We start from the raw sequence: 18,052 nt of genomic DNA on the forward strand, positions 1-18,052 counted from the left end.
TGCTGGGGTATGCCACCACAAGTCATAGCCAGATAGTGTGATACAGAAACAAAGAACCATTTGTAGGAACGAAATCTACCTGTACTTTCTAGAATTCCCGTATATGATTTTTTTTTTTTTTAGCGCAAACATTTATAAATTCCCAGGTCCTGCCCCAGTCTACAACTCCACATATCCATGGCTATGAATAAAACAATGCCTCTTACCTCTATCATTATATGAAAGGCGTGCTTGTAAAGAAGAACACACAGGCAAAAGAATATTACTTCATACAGCAAAAATTAAGTACAAGCTTAGGAAAAGTGATAATAGGAAAGCACTAAAAAGTTACTGCTAAGATTTTGTATAGATCTCTTTAAGAAAAATCAAGAACTAAAATCACCCAAGAATTTACATTAATTCTCCTTTGACTGTAAGAGATGCAGCAATAGTTACAGTATGACACAAATGAAATTTCAGTATTTAATATCATGTATTTAGAATCAAATGCTGAAATTGATATTTTATAAAGTTTCCACAAAATAACCAATGTGAAATAAATCCGAGCATGCTGCCATTGTCGCAGAATCTCAGTGACATACTACAATGCAGTCGTAGCACTAGGGAGTTCAATCCAGTGTTAGAAACTGAGATATGAAAGCTGAGATATGGCCACAACAATGGAATGTCTAGGCACATTTTTTTTATAACAAGAATACAAAGCTAAAAATGAATGAACTGCAGCTAAAATATTATGTTCGTTTTTCACATGGTCTAGTCCTTCCCCTGCCCAACCCCCTCATATTCTTAAGAGGGTCTCTTCTCCAGTCTTCAGAGAGCGGCTGGAATTTGGGAGACAGAAAAAGGCCCTCCTTTCCTTCCACTTTGCAGTTTTAATCTGAAATCTTAGGCACAGTACTGCGTCCAAAGCTCAGTAACTGCTTGCACTAATGAAATTCCTTGTTGCAAAACATGCGTAGGACAATGGGAGTTTCGAACATGGGTTCAATCACCAATTAAACAGATGGTTTTATAGACATTACTATGAAATTTTCAACTTTTCTAAAGTAATATGCAAGTATGAAGAATTTGATATGTTTCTACATTACACCAGAGGGCAGCATTGCATCATCTAATGGTAGCTTAAAACATTCTGAAGCAAGATCCAAAAATAATAAGAAGAAAAACAAAAACACAACTCTATTTTAACTTTCTTTTTAAAGTGAACTTCTACTTTTTGAGTTAATACTTCTATTCTGGGAGGTCAACTAAAAAAACGTTATAAATGCACTGCTTTCTCTCAGTTTTGTTCTCTGACTTGCTATTAAATTACTCTCAGTAAAACCCTCAGTTACATTTAAGTTTTATGCTGGCAACGACTGTACAAACTCCAGAGCTTCTGAAACAAAATCTGGAGCCTAAGGTATATATTTTAAAAAAAAACCTTTAAAACATTTATGTCCTATTTATGGATTCTCGCTTATTTTTGAAAGATCATTTGTATTTAGTTCACTTTTACTTGAGCACCAATGGGAATCAGCATTTTTAAAATATATATATATATACAGGAAATGAAGGAAATAAAAAGGTGGCTACAACCCACATTAACCACCTATAGTGGTAATATGCAACCCTCATATTACTAAATACCAACCTAAAATAGTAATTTAGTAAAAGACCAACAGTATGGCAGTTTTTACAAATACGGACAAAAAGGCCTAGATTCTGCTGACAAGAGAAGTGGGATATAATATACAAAAGAGGACATCCTCCTTCATCTCTGGATGGAAAAGAAATATAAGGGTTCGCTGGAAAGAGTAGAGCTGCAGAGAAAAAGACAGGGGGTACAGGACAAAGCTGAAAAAGAATCCAGACAGAGAAGAGGATGGGAAAGGAAAGGAACATGTAATGCTAGGAACAGAATCACAATATCGAAAAGCTTTGTTCAGAGGATAAACTGTCCAACACCAAAATCTATCAGTGTAGCAAGGAATAATGTGCAGAACAACACCATTTCTGAAATGCTGCAACTACCTCTATTTGCAGTGCCGATACACTTACACATTTTAGATATACTTCAACACATCTGCTAAGTTCTGGGAATTATTATATTGATATTTTTGTACTGCATATGTATTTTTATACTATACACCAGCAATATGTATAATATAGGCAGCCTTGAGAATGCAATATTTTAAGTAAAATAAATATTAAGTTAGTAATAAATTGAAATTTTATGTTCAGAGAATGAACGGAGGCATCAGTTTAGAGTGAGGAAGGAGTTTACAAAGTCTAAAAAGCTAAGTCTTCTTGCTTGAGCTGTTTTAAATTGTTTTAAGGATATTTGTTTTTTTCATTTTACTGATTTTCTTTTTTTTTTATGTCATGCTGTAACCTGGTAATGACAATGATGAAAGGCGGGGTATACTTTAAAAAAATAAATGAACAACTGTCAATACGTACGACAGTTAAGTACTAAGAATACATTTATTTATTTTTTAAAAAAAATGCAATGCCACAAAAGAAGAAAGAAAGAAAGAAAGAAAGAAAGAAAGAAAGGCCTTTTAACCCATTCCACAGCAGCATGAGATGACAGGCTTTGAGAATCAGACTTGCACTATCCCTCCACTTTGCACTTTGTGTTAGGACACTCTTGAAACATGGAAATACTCCAAGTTTCCCATGACTGTTGCTTTTATTGTCATGGAAAGACCAACTTCATTTCACCACTTTCATTTTTAATCAGAACCATGCTTTTAAGTGTTTGCAACACAAGCTTGGTTTAACAATAAACTAAGAGAAAGATGAGCCACTTTTAAAGGAACCAGAACAGTAAATAAACTCCGCTTAGCTACTAAGAATGATTTTGCACATTCAATTTAAGTAATAGCCACCATGCAGCAGCAGATGCAGGCTAGCCTTATGAAACCCAGTATCCTCACATTAACTAGCTCCCGCAAAATTGTTTTATGACAAGATTTATTCATCAAATTACATATGTAAACTTTTAAACACAGCTGGTTCATAGAAAACAGAAGCTTATAAAGTTATCTATAAACCATCGGCTACTATTGCAAAATTCAAAACTTTCTTTCCTGAACAGAGCTGCATTTTTGAACTGCTGAAAACTGCAGCTGAAACATGTAATAGAGACCAATTTATGAGGAAACTGGGTGTAGTGGAAAGAAGATCTCTGAAAACTTCCAAAATTAAGCAGCCTATTTAAACCAACATAAAGGAGGATTCTGGTGTGGAGGTACATTTTAAAATTATTTCTCCCATGTGCTGTCTCAACCTGCACGCTTTTGAGAAGTACTGTACCACCTGAACACGCTTAAAATAGCCCTCAAACTAGAAGAGATCACTGTGCAGCAGCAAACACTGACAGCAATTTAGTTCTTAACAGCGTTTACACAAAATGATTCCAAATTGGTCAGCTAAGAGAGATACTTCATAAAAATGAGGTAGTGCTCATCTCCAAGGGAAACCATTTGACCTTTAGGCTTTTAATATAAAAAAGACCAGTATATCATGAACAATTCCTTTTCCATTGCAATAATCCTAAACATATGGGCACCCTCCTTACACCTGGTGCAAATGTGTCAATATCCTCATCTGTACTCTTGCATTAATGAGTTTACATCAAAAGCTCTACATCTAGCCAAATTTCTGCAACAAAAATGCTAATAAGAATCTGTATATTATTACCAATAGTATTTTATAGGATCAAGTCCATTGTAGGATTCAATCGTATAAAATCTGTATCATAGGAACAATTCTTTTTTAAAAATCAGATCATGTTTATTTTCTGATTTATAAATACAATAGGTAGTAATCAATGCTAGTCCAACTCAGACTAGACCCACTCAAGTTAATGGCCATGACTAATTTAGGTGCATTGATGTGTTTGTGTGTGTGTGTGTGTGTGTGTGTGTGTGCACGCGCGCGCACACACACACACGTGCATGCATGCAAATGTGTACATGCACACATACAACAACAAGTAGAGACAAAAAGGAAGTAAAGGCAAAAGGGAAGTTAATTTTAAAAACAGGTGATTCCAGAGAAACCAAGATAATATGTATCAGCACTGAATAATGCACTAGCTGAAACAAGCTCAAGTGGTAATCATAGCTTCACCAAAAGCATCACCTCCCTTGTCACAGACTGAATCCACTTCTAGCTATCTGACAGGACATTCAGAGCTTCCTGGTTGCATGCACAGCCAAAAGACTTGCTTTTATCTCAGCTTATTAAACAACACGACTAATGCCTGAATACAATCAAATTATTCACCACCATGTGTAAAGCTTGTGTGCCCTGCCTTTACAACACATATAACAGACCGCCTCACTTTTAATTTTAGTTCAGTAAATTTAAGTTTTAATGAACTGGATTTTTTTCTCCAGTGACTTTCTATGCTATGGGTTGTGAAGTAGGCACATTCTGAAACAATGCTGCAGACATCAGTCACTAAGTAGCTGCCCATGGGAGCATGGCAAAACACAAAATTACCATACTGCCTCTAACAGTGGAAGTGGAACATAACCTTATATTCCATAAATTTGTCTCATCCTCTTTTAAAGCTATTCAAGCTGGTGGGCCACTACTGTGGGGCCATCCTGTGGGAGTGTGTTCCATAATTCCAACTACGCAGGGAGTGAAGAGTACTTTCTTCTAGAGTAACATTTATTAAGATGCTGCTAGATTCTAATGTTAGAATAATAGGGACGCAGGTGGTGCTGTGGGTTAAACCACAGAGCCTAGGACCTGCTGATCAGAAGGTCGGCGGTTTGAATCCCTGCAACGGGGTGAGCTCCTGTTGTTCGGTCCCAGCTCCTGCCCACCTAGCAGTTCGAAAGCACGTCAAAGTGCAAGTAGATAAATAGGTACCGCTTCGGTGGGAAGGTAAACAGCATTTCCATGTGCTGCTCTAGTTCGCTGGCCACATGACCCGGAAGCTATACGCCGGCTCCCTCGGCCAATATTGCGAGATGAGCACCGCAACCCCAGAGTCGGTCATGACTGAACCTAATGGTCAGGGGTCCCTTTACCTTTACCTTTTAGATTCTAATGTTTAATACTTCCAAGACCAAAACCTACAAGTTTGTTTTTTAAGTCTAAAATCTCTGTACTTTTCTAATGAATGACTCCCAGAAGATAGAGATGAAGTTTACAATGGATTAGTTATGCAGAACATTCAACCACCATCCTGGCAGTCACTTCAGGGAATAGAGGACGCCTTCATTCATGGAAGGGCTGGGGAAGAAGCCCCCAGTTTCCACAAACTCCTTTCTCTAGTTGAAGACTTCCACACCACATGCTGACACTCCCAAAACTCTCAACAGAGCAAGACGTTGCAGTGAAAATGAGAAGCTAGGGAAGAAGCCACCGCTGAAGGAGAACTCCACTCATACTTCTTTTGATCCTAGTCATTAGATCCAGTCACTCACCATCATCTTTCTGCAACAAATGAATTCAGATCAAAAAAACTGGCTTACCTGGGTTGGTACAAGTACTGGAGGATATGCTAATTTGTGGTGTCGGTACATCCAAAATGAAACCAGTATGATCACTGCAATTCCCATTATAGGCACAAGAGAATAAAGCAAGGTACTGAAAAGGGGTGGTTTAGATGCAACAGGATTGGAAGTAGCTGCAGGGGAGAAAAGTTCCCAGTTAGTCTTCTGACAGTGTAAGACCAAACAGAAAAGTACCAATTCTTATAAACAGAGAAAAGTAAAATGGACTTCATATGAAACAGAGCATCATGATATCAATGGATTAAATCAGATCAAAGGTTAAACACTGAAAGGTTTAAGTTTGCATTTCAACTTTCATTTAAGATGCTTTCATTGTGCCCATTTATTCATTTATACTTGACATATGTTCTGAGACTTGAAAGCTTGTGTTGTATCTCATCAGCAGAATTTGCTCCAGAAAGCAGTATCACTTTATCTCCCATGTGTCAGACACATAACTACTTTAAGACCCTCTAAGGATACTTAAAAATAGTTCCCAAATTTAAGAATGATCAAAATGCTTAAATTCTTGCTGAGAAGTTATTTTCAGTATGAATCAATGACAAAGTGAATGTTAAGAATAATTTTACCCTTTGTGCTTTAAGTACTAAATTTAGCAAAACGTAATATAAAGTAGCTGTTTAGTGTTTGCCAGTTCATATTTACCACTTGCATTCAGTGAAAAGTTTATTGATTTTGCAGGAATATCTTTGAATTTGATTCACGCTATTTTCAGTACATCTAATTTAGTCCATTTCAGCCACAATGTTAAATCATAGCTTAGTGTTATGGGAATGAGCCTCACACCTGCTCACTTCCCAGTCCTCCTCTGGTATGGCCAAAAGACTTGAAGAATCTCTCTTCCAGGTTTCAATTAACTGATGTTGGTTACATCTGAACAGGAAACTTTGGTTAGTTTAAACAAGCCAGTATGACAGACCACTGTTTGACCCCAGCTTGTTTCAATATAACCAGGAGTGGCAAACTTGTGGCCCTCCAGGACTCTTACTCCCATTGGCCCCAGTTGTCAAAAGGTTAGTCACCCCTGCAATAAGCAGTTTGAACTATCAATGCAACAAAATGGAAGTATATGCTTCCACTCTTCTTTTCACAGTGATGTATGAGGAAAGAGATGAGGAAGGAAAGGGAACAGAACAGAACACCCAATGGCCTCCATGGTTTGTTCTTATTGTTGTTCCTGTAAATATGATTACATTATGTCCAAACTGAACCACTCGTATCACTGTGTATAGACATCTATTATGATCAGTGACCAAGACATGCAATTGTTACAAAGGATATTTATGGACTGAAGACCTTTGGAAACACAGCTATTTACAAGCATGTAGCTTTTAATGTTAAAAAGTCCTTCTGAAATTGGATAACTAAGATTTCATTTGAATGATTATAAAAGTTCTTATTAACAGAAGTTCTCTTAAGATCAGCACAAATAAGTGAGGGAAAATAACATTTCTCAATGTTGCAGAAATTGAACTGTGACTAACCGTGACTAACTAGAAAAACTGAACTTACGTTGTGTGACCTCCATTTCTGGAAAGTAGAAAAAATGTTGATTGCACATGTTGCCTTCACAGCAGCAAAAAAACACATCAGGACTGTCCTTCTTTTCTATACAGTCGGTTCTGAAAGGGTTTAAAACCAGTTACTCATCTTCATTTTACAATGGTATAAATACACAGACATGACTCTCCAGCAACTAATGCAAAGTAATAAAATATCTGCTTTTAAAACATTGCGTCATGAATCTACATTTGAATATTCTTGTTGCAGGTGTTTAAACCAGATCTGTACCAACTTTTCATTTGGCTCATTTATTGTGATGTAAGGTGATGTTACAGAATGCATGACATTTCCCCCCAAGCAGCAGGTTACCTTTCACTACAAAATTGTGATCCATTCACCACTCTTAGCAAATCACACTGCTCATTGCTTCCCTTTTAATACTGCTGCAGATCATGCTGTGCATATTGCTGTGGACCTTTGAAGTCCTAGGAGCCACTTTAAAAGACACAAGCTACTCAATATATATAGAGGCTGATCTGCTTCCATCTCTGCCAAGAAAGAAGAACTGTGTGTACTATAGAATGCCTCCTTTCAAGTGGCAGGTGCAAAACATGTTGTTAAAAGGAACTTCCATTTCAGCTGAACCTTAATTTAAAGCATGAATCAAAGTAGCTTCTTTTCAGAATAATTTTAGCATGTCATCCTTCCCCAACCTGGCACCCCCTGGATGTTTTTGGAAAGTTGACTTTCATAGGCTGAAAACTATGGAACTTGCACCAATTAAGATTGGACTGAAAATATGCTACTATGATTTCACACTTTGCATTTTAATACATCTCTTCTCTTGTTTTAATTTAGTTTAACACGTTAACTGATCCACTGTTTTTATTTTTACACTATCTTATACTGAAGAATCAGAACATATTCACCCAGGATACTGTGCCCCCCCCCCGCCAAATACAAGGAAATTCATCCACATTTTAATATCACAAATTATCTACCCACCTACATTTTAAAATTACTCTCTATATAAGTATACTTAGAAGTATATCTACATAAGTTACAGGGTTCAATCCTGATAATGGATGGTGCCTCAACCCCATTTTCAGGGACTCTGCACCCACCTCCCCTTTCTCAGCTCTCACCACAGCCCACCATATTCTCTCCCACCACAGCCCACCATATTCAGCAAAGTATATCCTTCAAAAGAGGATCTGCAGGACTTGGGAGAGGAAGACGTGGTAACTCAGTTTCTGCTAGCCCTTGGATATATAAGTGAAAGCCTCCTTTTGAAAAACTGACAGAAAGTTTATCTCCAGGTATTGGGGGCGGGGGGAAATCCTATCAGTGCTTGCGCTTTTTCACTTCCACCTCTAATAGCACAATAAGTCTTGATGTGGTGGCTTCTGAAGAGAATCTATTCCAAAGGGAATTTATTCCTTCTGCCATCCCCAAAGGTACCCCCCCCCACAGTTTTTAAAAACTATAGCCAACAGAGAGAGAGAAAATCACCATCCTTGAGTATCTTGTCTGGCACAACTTAAAATTCTGGTACTAAATATGAGTAGAAAGTAATTTTAATATATCAGTCTACTAAAACTAGAATGAGTCAATTTCTAAATTAATGGTTTCATTTAAACAGCCGCTATCTGTTGATGAACAACAGGGACCTTAAAGATCAGAATTTGTGCAGTAAACATTTGCCCCGCATATTGAGTAGACAACATGCTTTCTGTTCCTTTAACAGCTATGGTATTTATTTTCAATTACATTAATAAAAAAATATAATAATAATAATAATAATAATAATAATAATAATAATAATTATTGAAGCAGCAGCAACAACAATTTATTTATATCCCGCCCATCTGGCTGGGATTCCCCAGCCACTCTGGGCGGCTTGCAGCATATCTAAAAACATAAAATATCAAGCGTTAAAAACCTCCCGATATACAAACATACAAAGTGTAAGTGCTATAAAAAATATTGTAAAATATTGCTGACTAGAAAAAAAAACACGGTATTTCAACTGAAAACTAACTTTAACCGTGTTTTTCTAACCCCACTAAAAAACCTGCAAGAAAGCTGTCCTTGGTTAGAGAACTGTCCCCAAACAACATTATATGGCTTATGCCAACTTACTGGCACGTGCTTGACATTTCTTCAACCATTTGTTTATGAAAAACTGTGGGACGATTTACTACCCCAATCTGCTAACTCTGACTAAGGTAATAAATGAATCCCAATGGCAAAATCCAATGCATTTCTTTTTGTTTCCAGACAATAAACAGTAAGTGATAACTGGTTGAAATTTGTGGGCGTTGTACAGGTGGTGGTTTGTGACAACGCCGACTTCTGTGGGTTTGAATGTATGTTTGCCAGCACCCTAAAGTTACAAATGGCAAGTGCTGAGATAGTGACACTCAAAGAATTGGGTTGGCATTACGTTAAAAGGCTCTGTAAGATCAAGACGCTCTGGGTTTGAAGCAGCCTAATTGAACTATAAGCTGTGCAGACTTTATTCAAGCATTACTTTTTAAACACATACATGAATAACAAATGAAAAAGTGGTATTAGTTAGCTTGCCTGTCATAACAGTTAATATCGTCCAGCCAGCAACCCTTTTTCACAATTTCAATAGTTCCAGAAATATTCTTCCACGTTGCAAAGCAATGTCGTCTTTTATCTTTATCACCGTAACACAGTTCAATGCCACTGCGATTTGTTTTATCGGTTTCCCAATTAGCATTGTAGAAGATGCACTCCTGTGTCTCTGATCTGCCTAGTATGGCACCTACATGGGGAAATCAATTACAAACCAAGTTATTCAATAAGGTTGCAAAATGTTTTGGGTGTTCAGAACAAAACAGCATTAAATTTATCAATACTATATACGTATATTATTCACCATTTATTTATTTAACAAATGTGTTTATATACGGCTATGTCATTTTTAAAAAATCAGGTGGTTAGAGTAATAAAACATAAAATCATACAATAAAAACCATATAAGCTAAGACATAAATTAACAATTGTGGAAGAATAGATTCTTAATTCCCTGCACAGGTTTGGTTGAATAGAAACGTTTTCAGCAGGCGTTTAAAGGTTAGCATAGAAGATGCCTGCTGAATCTCTATTCTACAGGACTGGACTGGTGACATTAAAAGCTCGATTTCTTGTTGTCAAATGAGCCTCACCAACCTGGAGTATGGCCAATAACACTTCTGCAGATGATATCATTGGTCATATTGGGATACAAGGGACCGGCAAATCCTGAGATACCCTGGACCTAAGGTGTTCAGGTAGTTTAGGTTCTGTTCCCAGTACTTATGATTTTACCTCAACTTGGCATGCATCTCAAACAGTTTTTAAAGTAAATAAATAAAAAGTAGCAGAATAATTGTTGTTTTGAACTATTGTCGTTTGACAATTGTTGTTTGATCAAACTACACACACTAATAGCAAAATAAAGTTTCTTGCTGAAATGTTTTTAGAACAGAAGTAACATTTACACAATAGTAGCCCTCTTAAGAAATAGACTATAAAAGAACATATTTCAAAATATGTAACTGTCTCACATATCCAGCTGGAGCCCTCTACTATAGGGAATGGATCTGATGCTGTTGGAAACTTGTGGTGTTAAATAGAAATGTCACCAATGAGCCTTTTTGGCATGACACTGAAGTTCTCTAATTATTTAACATGAAAGGTAACCAAAATATTTGAATTTTTCTCATCATGTGAAACTCAAATACAGGCAGCAACCGTTTTAGGCTCGTCTGATATGTCTGTGATCGCACACACGCACATTGTGCTGAACCCTGAAGTGACCCAAAAAATCACAAAATGGGTGGGGTTGGGGCAGAACAAGGGTGTTTGCAAGCTTTCCCAATGGGCGTTCCAATTATATGCGATTTCACATAAGCATATGTGCCTTGGAATATATCCCCCACATAAATTGGTCACTGTCTCTACATAGTCTAACAATCCCACCAATCATTGGGATCCATCATCTATAAATGTAGCACAAACCTAAAGCAATCTGGTTTCAATACTACTGAATTATGTTTACATAATCGGTGCTACAATACATTTCAACTCACTTTAATCTTGCAAAGAAGGGGCAATTCACCCAGTGACATTTATTAAGATTCTTTAGCCAATAATTCTTTTATCTCTAAATAAAACCACAGACAAAATTGCAAAGCTAACATGAAGGACCTGTTTTTGAAAAGCCCCACTAGAAATCAGTCATCTGAAGTAATCAATGGAGAAATCTAGACACATTTTCCCAGAATGTGGAAAAAATGAAGATTTTTTAAAATCACAACTTAGTCATGAAGCTCACTCTGTGACCTTGGGACAGCTACTCTCCATCAGCCTAACCTACTTCAACAGTTTGTTCTAAGGATAAAGGGGGAAAAGAATATTCATGAATTTTCCACCTTGAACTTCTTGGAGGAAAGAATGGATAAATAGAACACTGTTAAAAGAATACTACAAATAAAATGTTTTTCTCCAGCCTGCTTGTTCCTAATCTTGAATTGGGGTAGGAGGATAGGTTTGGAAACATGAAAAACTCCTAAAAATAAAAAAGAGGTCTGGGACATATTCAGGCCCACAAAGATTGGGCTCTACATGAAGGTCCTGAGCAAATCGGGTGTGTGATTATCTGCTGGGAGAGGCTTGACTGCTTGAGTTGTCCAGGCAGGGTGCGATCCATGTTCCCATAATACGTATTTGCTTTGCACAATGAGTTCTCATCTGAACCATTCAAAAAAAAAGCTCAAATGATTAAGTAAAAAATAGATAGTGTAGAAAGACTTGCACTGTGTGCACCATTGCTGTCTCTTAACAAGTCTTGATCAAAAACAACATGCCTGAACTAGTAACCACACCTTTCCCCTGGCTAGCTACAAAGAATGTACTTTTAGTTGTGTGGAGGTGTGGCCTTGCTCAGCATGCTCAGAACAGAAGTACTGAGTTCCCAGGTCTAACAAAAGGATAGACCTGCTAAGGTTATATACATCATACCGTTGCCATCATGACAACAAGACAGAGCAGAAAACTTCACAACCAGGACCAAGAGCCAGTAGCTCTGATAAGATACAAATTCATTACCAAGGTTTTTTCTGCCTAGAACAGTTGAGTGGGTCCTCATGGCCACAGAAATAATTTTGGGTTGAGATTGGTTGAGTGGTACAGAGACTAGATTGGCCAAAAACGTCTTTAGGAGGAGCCTCTCACATTTCAAATGGATTGTGGAACGGTGTACAGAATAAAGACTATGGGCTTTGAGATTTGGGAAAATTCTTTAAAAACTGAAAAACATATCAGTAAGTAGGGCTAAGTCCTGGTTGCCCTGATGGACCAGCCTCCACTCTTACTAGCGATGATAAAAATAAAAAATGAAAACACAAAAAATAAGGAAAGGGAAGAGTGGGAATAATTTGACTACTTTCCAATTGCTTTTAAGCGTCTGACAAAATCTTTATCAGTTAAGCAAAATGTTTTGTCTTTTACTAAATCACGAATCTAATCTGTTTAAATTTGCAGCTCTAATTTGGCCCAATATGCATAAAAACAAGTGGGAAAACCCACCAAATGCCCAAACCACAACCACCCAACAATAAGGCACCACAACCCCACAAGTGTCTAATTATAACACTGGTCAACAACAAATTTGTTGTCTGCGTTTTTTCAGTTGATTTAGGACGAATCTGATGCGCTGAATCCAAAAATCACATTGGTTTTGCTCAGTCAGGTCAAGTTTTTGAGCTACGGCCACATGTCTTTTTTTACGTTTTTGTTCACATGTACGCTTGTGTGGAGCATTTTAGAAGAAGTTGGTGGGGGTAAAATGCCATGTCGAATAATTGTTTTGATTGGAAATGATTATTTTAATGACAAGAAGTATTCAGGTCAGATGGTTCTGGGTGATTATGTCGAAAAGGGATCAGTTTGAAGTCATAAAACCTCAAAATCTTCCATAAATTGGTGCAGCAAAGCATAAAGTTGGGGGATCAAAACTAAGTTAATGGGGCAGCAGCCCCACGAAGTATCCTGATCTTCAACCAGCACGTTGTCCTGTAGCTCATTGTGATGAAATTCCAGTGCCTATCTTCTGAGAACTTCCTGACATTAGTGACGAAGATGCCTCCAGTGTTGAAGGACATGAAGAAGAAGAAGTGGTTCTTGAAGATAATGCTCCACATCCATTTTCCCAAAAGGAGTTCAATGATCTAGTTCGTGACCTCAGCTTGTCAAAGGACTCTACTGAACTGTTGGCATCCAGATTGAAGGAAAAAACCCTCCTCTCTGACAGTGCTCGCATCAGCTTCTTCCGCAACAGGCATCAAGAGTACCTCCGTTTTTTCTCGGAAGAGAAGGACTTGGTGTACTGTGCAGATATTGAGCTGGTTCTGCTCAAGCTTGGAGTGCCACAGCATGAACCCAAAGACTGGAGACTGTTCATTGACAGCAGCAAGCCATCACTGAAATGTGTTCAGCTACACAACGGCAACCAGTTTGCCTCTATACCACTGGCTCACTCGAGTACACTGAAGGAGAACTATGAAGCGGTGAAGTATGTGCTGGAGAAAATTGGTTATGATCAGCATAAGTGGTTTATTTGTGTTGACCTGAAGATGTTGAACTTTTTGTTGGGACAACAGTCTGGCTTCACCAAGTACCCATATTTTCTGTGCATATGGGATAGTAGGGACCGTGCTCAGCATTACACAAAGAAGGACTGGCCTGTGTGGGAGGAAATGGTGCCTTGCAAAGAAAGGAACGTCATCAACGACCCTCTGGTGGACAGAGACAGAATACTCTTCCCACCACTCCACATCAAGCTCGGCTTAATCAAGCAGTTCACCAAGGCTTTTTCACCAAGACTCTGGACAAGGATGGTGACTGCTTCACTTACTGGTCTTTATATCAGTTTACAAGTTTGTTCACATTGTAGCCTAGTTTAATTTCAACAGAATTTCTGTTTAACAACTCTTCTTTAGTCTTGAGAACCGCCACATATATTTGCCTGCTTAATAAGGGACTTTCAGAACTTTAAGAATGACTAGAAGGAAGGGCTATTGTAACACAATCCAAGTAATCTCTCGTGTGTTACCATGGATGCTGAGAATTCCCCCCCATATTTTCTTTTTCCTTCAATATCTTCCCAAGACGCCTTCAGAAGGGGGAAGCAAACTGAGGAGTTCCATACATCAAGCTGTATGGTTGTTTATAAAACAAATGCTTAAATCTGGATATTTCAAGAATTGTTATAAACCTATTTCCAGGGGATAGGGATCAGAGGACCGACTGTAGAAGTGTAAGATTGGGCCCAACACATCAAGTCAAAGAGGCACATCAACAGCAGCTATCTGCAAACCCAATTTGGATCTTGAGTGCAGAATGGGAAACGTCCCCCAGAAAATGATAAAGTTATTAATATAAATAATGATAACTTTGGCAACAAAACAAGTAATGCCAAATTTTCTACAAAATAGTACTGAAAACATTAACTAGTGTCTGCAATGCAGATTTATTTAAAAACATACAAGGGGTTATATCTAAGAGAAAAAAAGGTAACAAGCCAACCAAGTCTAAAATGAATGCTATTAAATATCCATTAAGTCAATTAATATAAGCAAGCATCAAATTAATCTATGATGTTTTGAGATATTTAGCCCAACCCAAAGATGCTTGCTTTTTATTTCTTATCCCTATAAAAGCAATTAATACAACAGGATTACCATATGTTTGTTCTCTTGATAAAAGAATGTATTTATGAATGCTGTAAAAGCAGTGTTACTGTTTTGTTTTGTTTTCATTTTTTACACTATGGCAGATTTTAACAGCTGTGTGCATTTCTATTACTAAAAATAGATGTGAATAAAAGTTTTAGAATTTGAGTAAAGAGCACATTGTCAAATGTAATTGAAAAATATCCATTTACAGGCAACGACCAACTGTGTGTGGGTTACATTTCAGACCCCCCCCCCAACACGTCAGTGGGGCCTGCGTAAGGCTGTCCCACCCCATTCTGCCCCCTTTTTTGACTTTCTTATGACTTTTCAGGGCACTTTTTGGTTCCGTGTGGTCCCACACATATTGGATGTGCCTAAAACAGCTGCTGCCTATGCCACCAAGCATGCTTCATCTCATGCATAAAACGTCGGCTTCCTTCTCTCTACAGCATGCTCCCCCCCCCAAAAAAAAAAGATCTAGAGCAGATGTGGAAGGGTGTGCAGGCTGCAGAAGAGGAAGCTGCAATGCATAAGTGGAAGTCTGCTTGCACAAAGTAGGAGACTGCATAGTTTTAATGAATAATCAAACATTTTTTTCTTAGACTGGCATACTTCAGAAAAAGCTCCTGGAACAGAAAACATCTACAATGCACATTAATCCCCTTTAGTCCACAATGTATTGCCATCTAAGCCAATGGAAACAACTTTCAGTTAAAATAGATGTATGTCATCAATATAAACTAAAAAGGGAAACTACAAATGCCAGCTAGTGCACTGTATAACCGGTTATTTATAATGAAGTTCTTATAAAAGCACACTACTCAAATGAACATGAATATAGTTTATTTAAGGTCCAACAACAACAAAATAACACTTCTCAAATGATATAGGAATAAAGATTGGCTTAGGCAGTTGTAACATTATGATCATTTCAACCCAAACACACACTTTAGGCACAATCCTATCCTTGAGTGCTGGTTGAGAGGCTCTTGGGATCTGGTGGAAGCCCTGCTTCATGAGCAGAATACAAGATACATTGCAGGCATGACAGATACAGTACTCCCAACAGAACTCCAAATATGCCAGAACAATACTCCACTGGTGGATCAATTCCAGTGGTGAAGATACCACAACACTAATTTGGTGCACCATGGTTTTACTATTCATATATACACAAAGGGTGTTCAACATATTTTTTAACTTTACAGAGAATGAATACAATGCAAAAATATAAGCTATTGTTCAGCTTAAGGTGAGCATAATGTGTAAATAAAACTATTAAAATACTATGTTTAGACTAAGGGTGGTGTCAGGGCTGGCTCCGGGTCCCAGCTCACCAAGGACCAACGCTAGCCGATAGTACAGTATCAAAGTCTTTATTGAAGAATAGTCTCCATTTACAAGTCTCAGCGTCCCAGCCCTACGTCTGGACTTTAGACCGGCGAAGCTCTGTCTGGATCTCCACCCCCTGTGCACCAGTTCAAGACTCTAATCTTACTCCACCTCTTCCTTCTCTCTCTCTTCCTCTGGGTCTTACTACCCCCCGGGGTCTCATTCCTCCTGGACTCTTCCGACGCACAGCTTGACCCCTCTGACTCCTCCCCCTCTCTTCGGCGGGCTTTAGGACCTGGCTCCCTACCCGGGCTGCCCACCTTGCCGCCCTCCTGTACATTTGAACTTGGCGCGCGCGCGCGTTTTACTTTCCGGATGACCATTTCCTCGCTCCCTGACGAGGGTGTGGCCACTCCTGCCTCACGTTCTCCCTCTGCCTGCGCGCTCCCTGATCCCGATGCCTTGGACTCCTCCCCCCTACTGCACTCTGGGGGGGACGCTGGTCCGGATTTCCAGCTGCTACTCTCTGAGTCCCCTTCTTCCCGAGGTGTCCCCCTGGGCACTCCCCTTGCCCTGACCATGGGGGCCCCTTTCTGTGAATCCTCCGAGTCACTGGAGAGACTCAGAGACCTTGGACTACTGTCGCCGCTGACATTTCCTTCCGACTCCTCCCCCTCGCTCTCTGTTTCTTCCCTCTCCAGTGACTCTGCTCCTGAACCCCTGACAGGTGGAATTCAATGTCGCACTATTATAAACTTTCCTTCTGTGCAAGCATTTAAGCTTGCCAGACAGAATAAACCCCCGCCTCTCCGTATACACTGTCCTGGGGGTCCCCTTAGCACTACCCCAAGCCAATTGGGGGCACATGAGGAAAGAAAGATCAAGGTGAATTATTCATGGAATGGTGAACAGTGGCCTTCGAAGGCCATAATCCTAAACAAATAGATGAAGGGCTAAATTGGTGTACTCAATGTTTCAAGAGTTTAAGCACAGCTGAAATTCTCTTCGCGACCCAGGATATAGCCAACCCCAACTGCAATCAACCCTGAAACAACTGGTGCTATTACAAACTATCCCAAATTGTCTATAAAAGATGGCAAAACTCTGAAAAGCGGGGTTTCATTTGTAACCATCCATTTTCACACAAAAGGTGACTGCAAGATGGGTTCCCTAGAACTTCACATAACAAAGGATTGATTAATCAAAGAAGTTTTTGGAACAGTTCCACTCATGTTTTTCTAACACTGGCATTCTGTTTCCAGAGGTTAAATTCAACTCAAGGCAGTTCTTCCCAATAACTGGCTCACAGCCATCACCTCAGGAGATCCTTGGAGACTGTTTGGCTCTTCCTTGACAACACACACAAGCACACCTCACTATTAAGGAGTGAGGCCTTGAGCATGCATCTTATAATCCCTTTATAGCCCTTAGCAATTACTACCTATTTTGATGTTTTAAATCCCAGGTATGAAGACAATTTGCTGACAATGAAGCACAGACAAGGCAGCAGTAGATTGGGCTCATAATCAAACACTTGAAATTTGGCAGGCATTACCAGCTTGAAAGACAAGCAGAATAAATGTACTGAAATTTATGGCAATTAAACAAATTTTATTTTAATCCTTTGTCAATTTCTTAATGAATAGCAAAGCATTCTGAACGCCCCTAGTATAATGTTTTCTCTATTACAGGCAACTACCCACTTGCACACAAACTACTTACATGCGTGACCCTGGAATGTAACTCCCACATAAGTGAGGAGTCGCATGTACTGTCTAATACAAAGCTATAGCTTACTGGATAGTTTGTGGATCACACAAAGATGATTCTAACATGTTCTTTTAAAAATGAGAATACTTGTTTCAAGAGAGTTTATACTTAAAACATGTACCTAAACTCTTTGTATTTTGCACACTAACTGCAATACATTATATAGAAAAACCCTAG

The 18,052-nt window shown here is 38.7% G+C and overlaps 2 protein-coding genes across 3 annotated transcripts in view; both read right to left on the reverse strand.

Moving 5' to 3' along the window:
* Window positions 1-18,052, reverse strand: part of KIF5C (kinesin family member 5C) — a 312,660-nt gene that overhangs the window by 291,635 nt on the left and 2,973 nt on the right. The gene's annotated exons all lie outside the window — the stretch shown is intronic.
* ACVR2A (activin A receptor type 2A) overlaps window positions 1-18,052 on the reverse strand; it is a 54,018-nt gene that overhangs the window by 14,701 nt on the left and 21,265 nt on the right. Inside the window, exons 2-5 of one of the 2 annotated variants that reach the window (XM_083410238.1) lie at window positions 9,612-9,819; window positions 7,035-7,144; window positions 5,481-5,635; window positions 207-230 (exon numbers count right to left, since the gene is read on the reverse strand). In XM_083410238.1, the coding sequence (XP_083266364.1) occupies window positions 207-230; window positions 5,481-5,635; window positions 7,035-7,144; window positions 9,612-9,819 (497 nt within the window). The remainder of the gene's footprint in view (window positions 1-206; window positions 231-5,480; window positions 5,636-7,034; window positions 7,145-9,611; window positions 9,820-18,052) is intronic. The other variant, XM_083410239.1, reaches the window with a different exon arrangement.

The sequence above is a fragment of the Podarcis tiliguerta genome (genome assembly GCF_965153285.1).
Source record: "Podarcis tiliguerta genome assembly, chromosome: 1".
Classification (NCBI taxonomy): domain Eukaryota; kingdom Metazoa; phylum Chordata; class Lepidosauria; order Squamata; family Lacertidae; genus Podarcis; species Podarcis tiliguerta.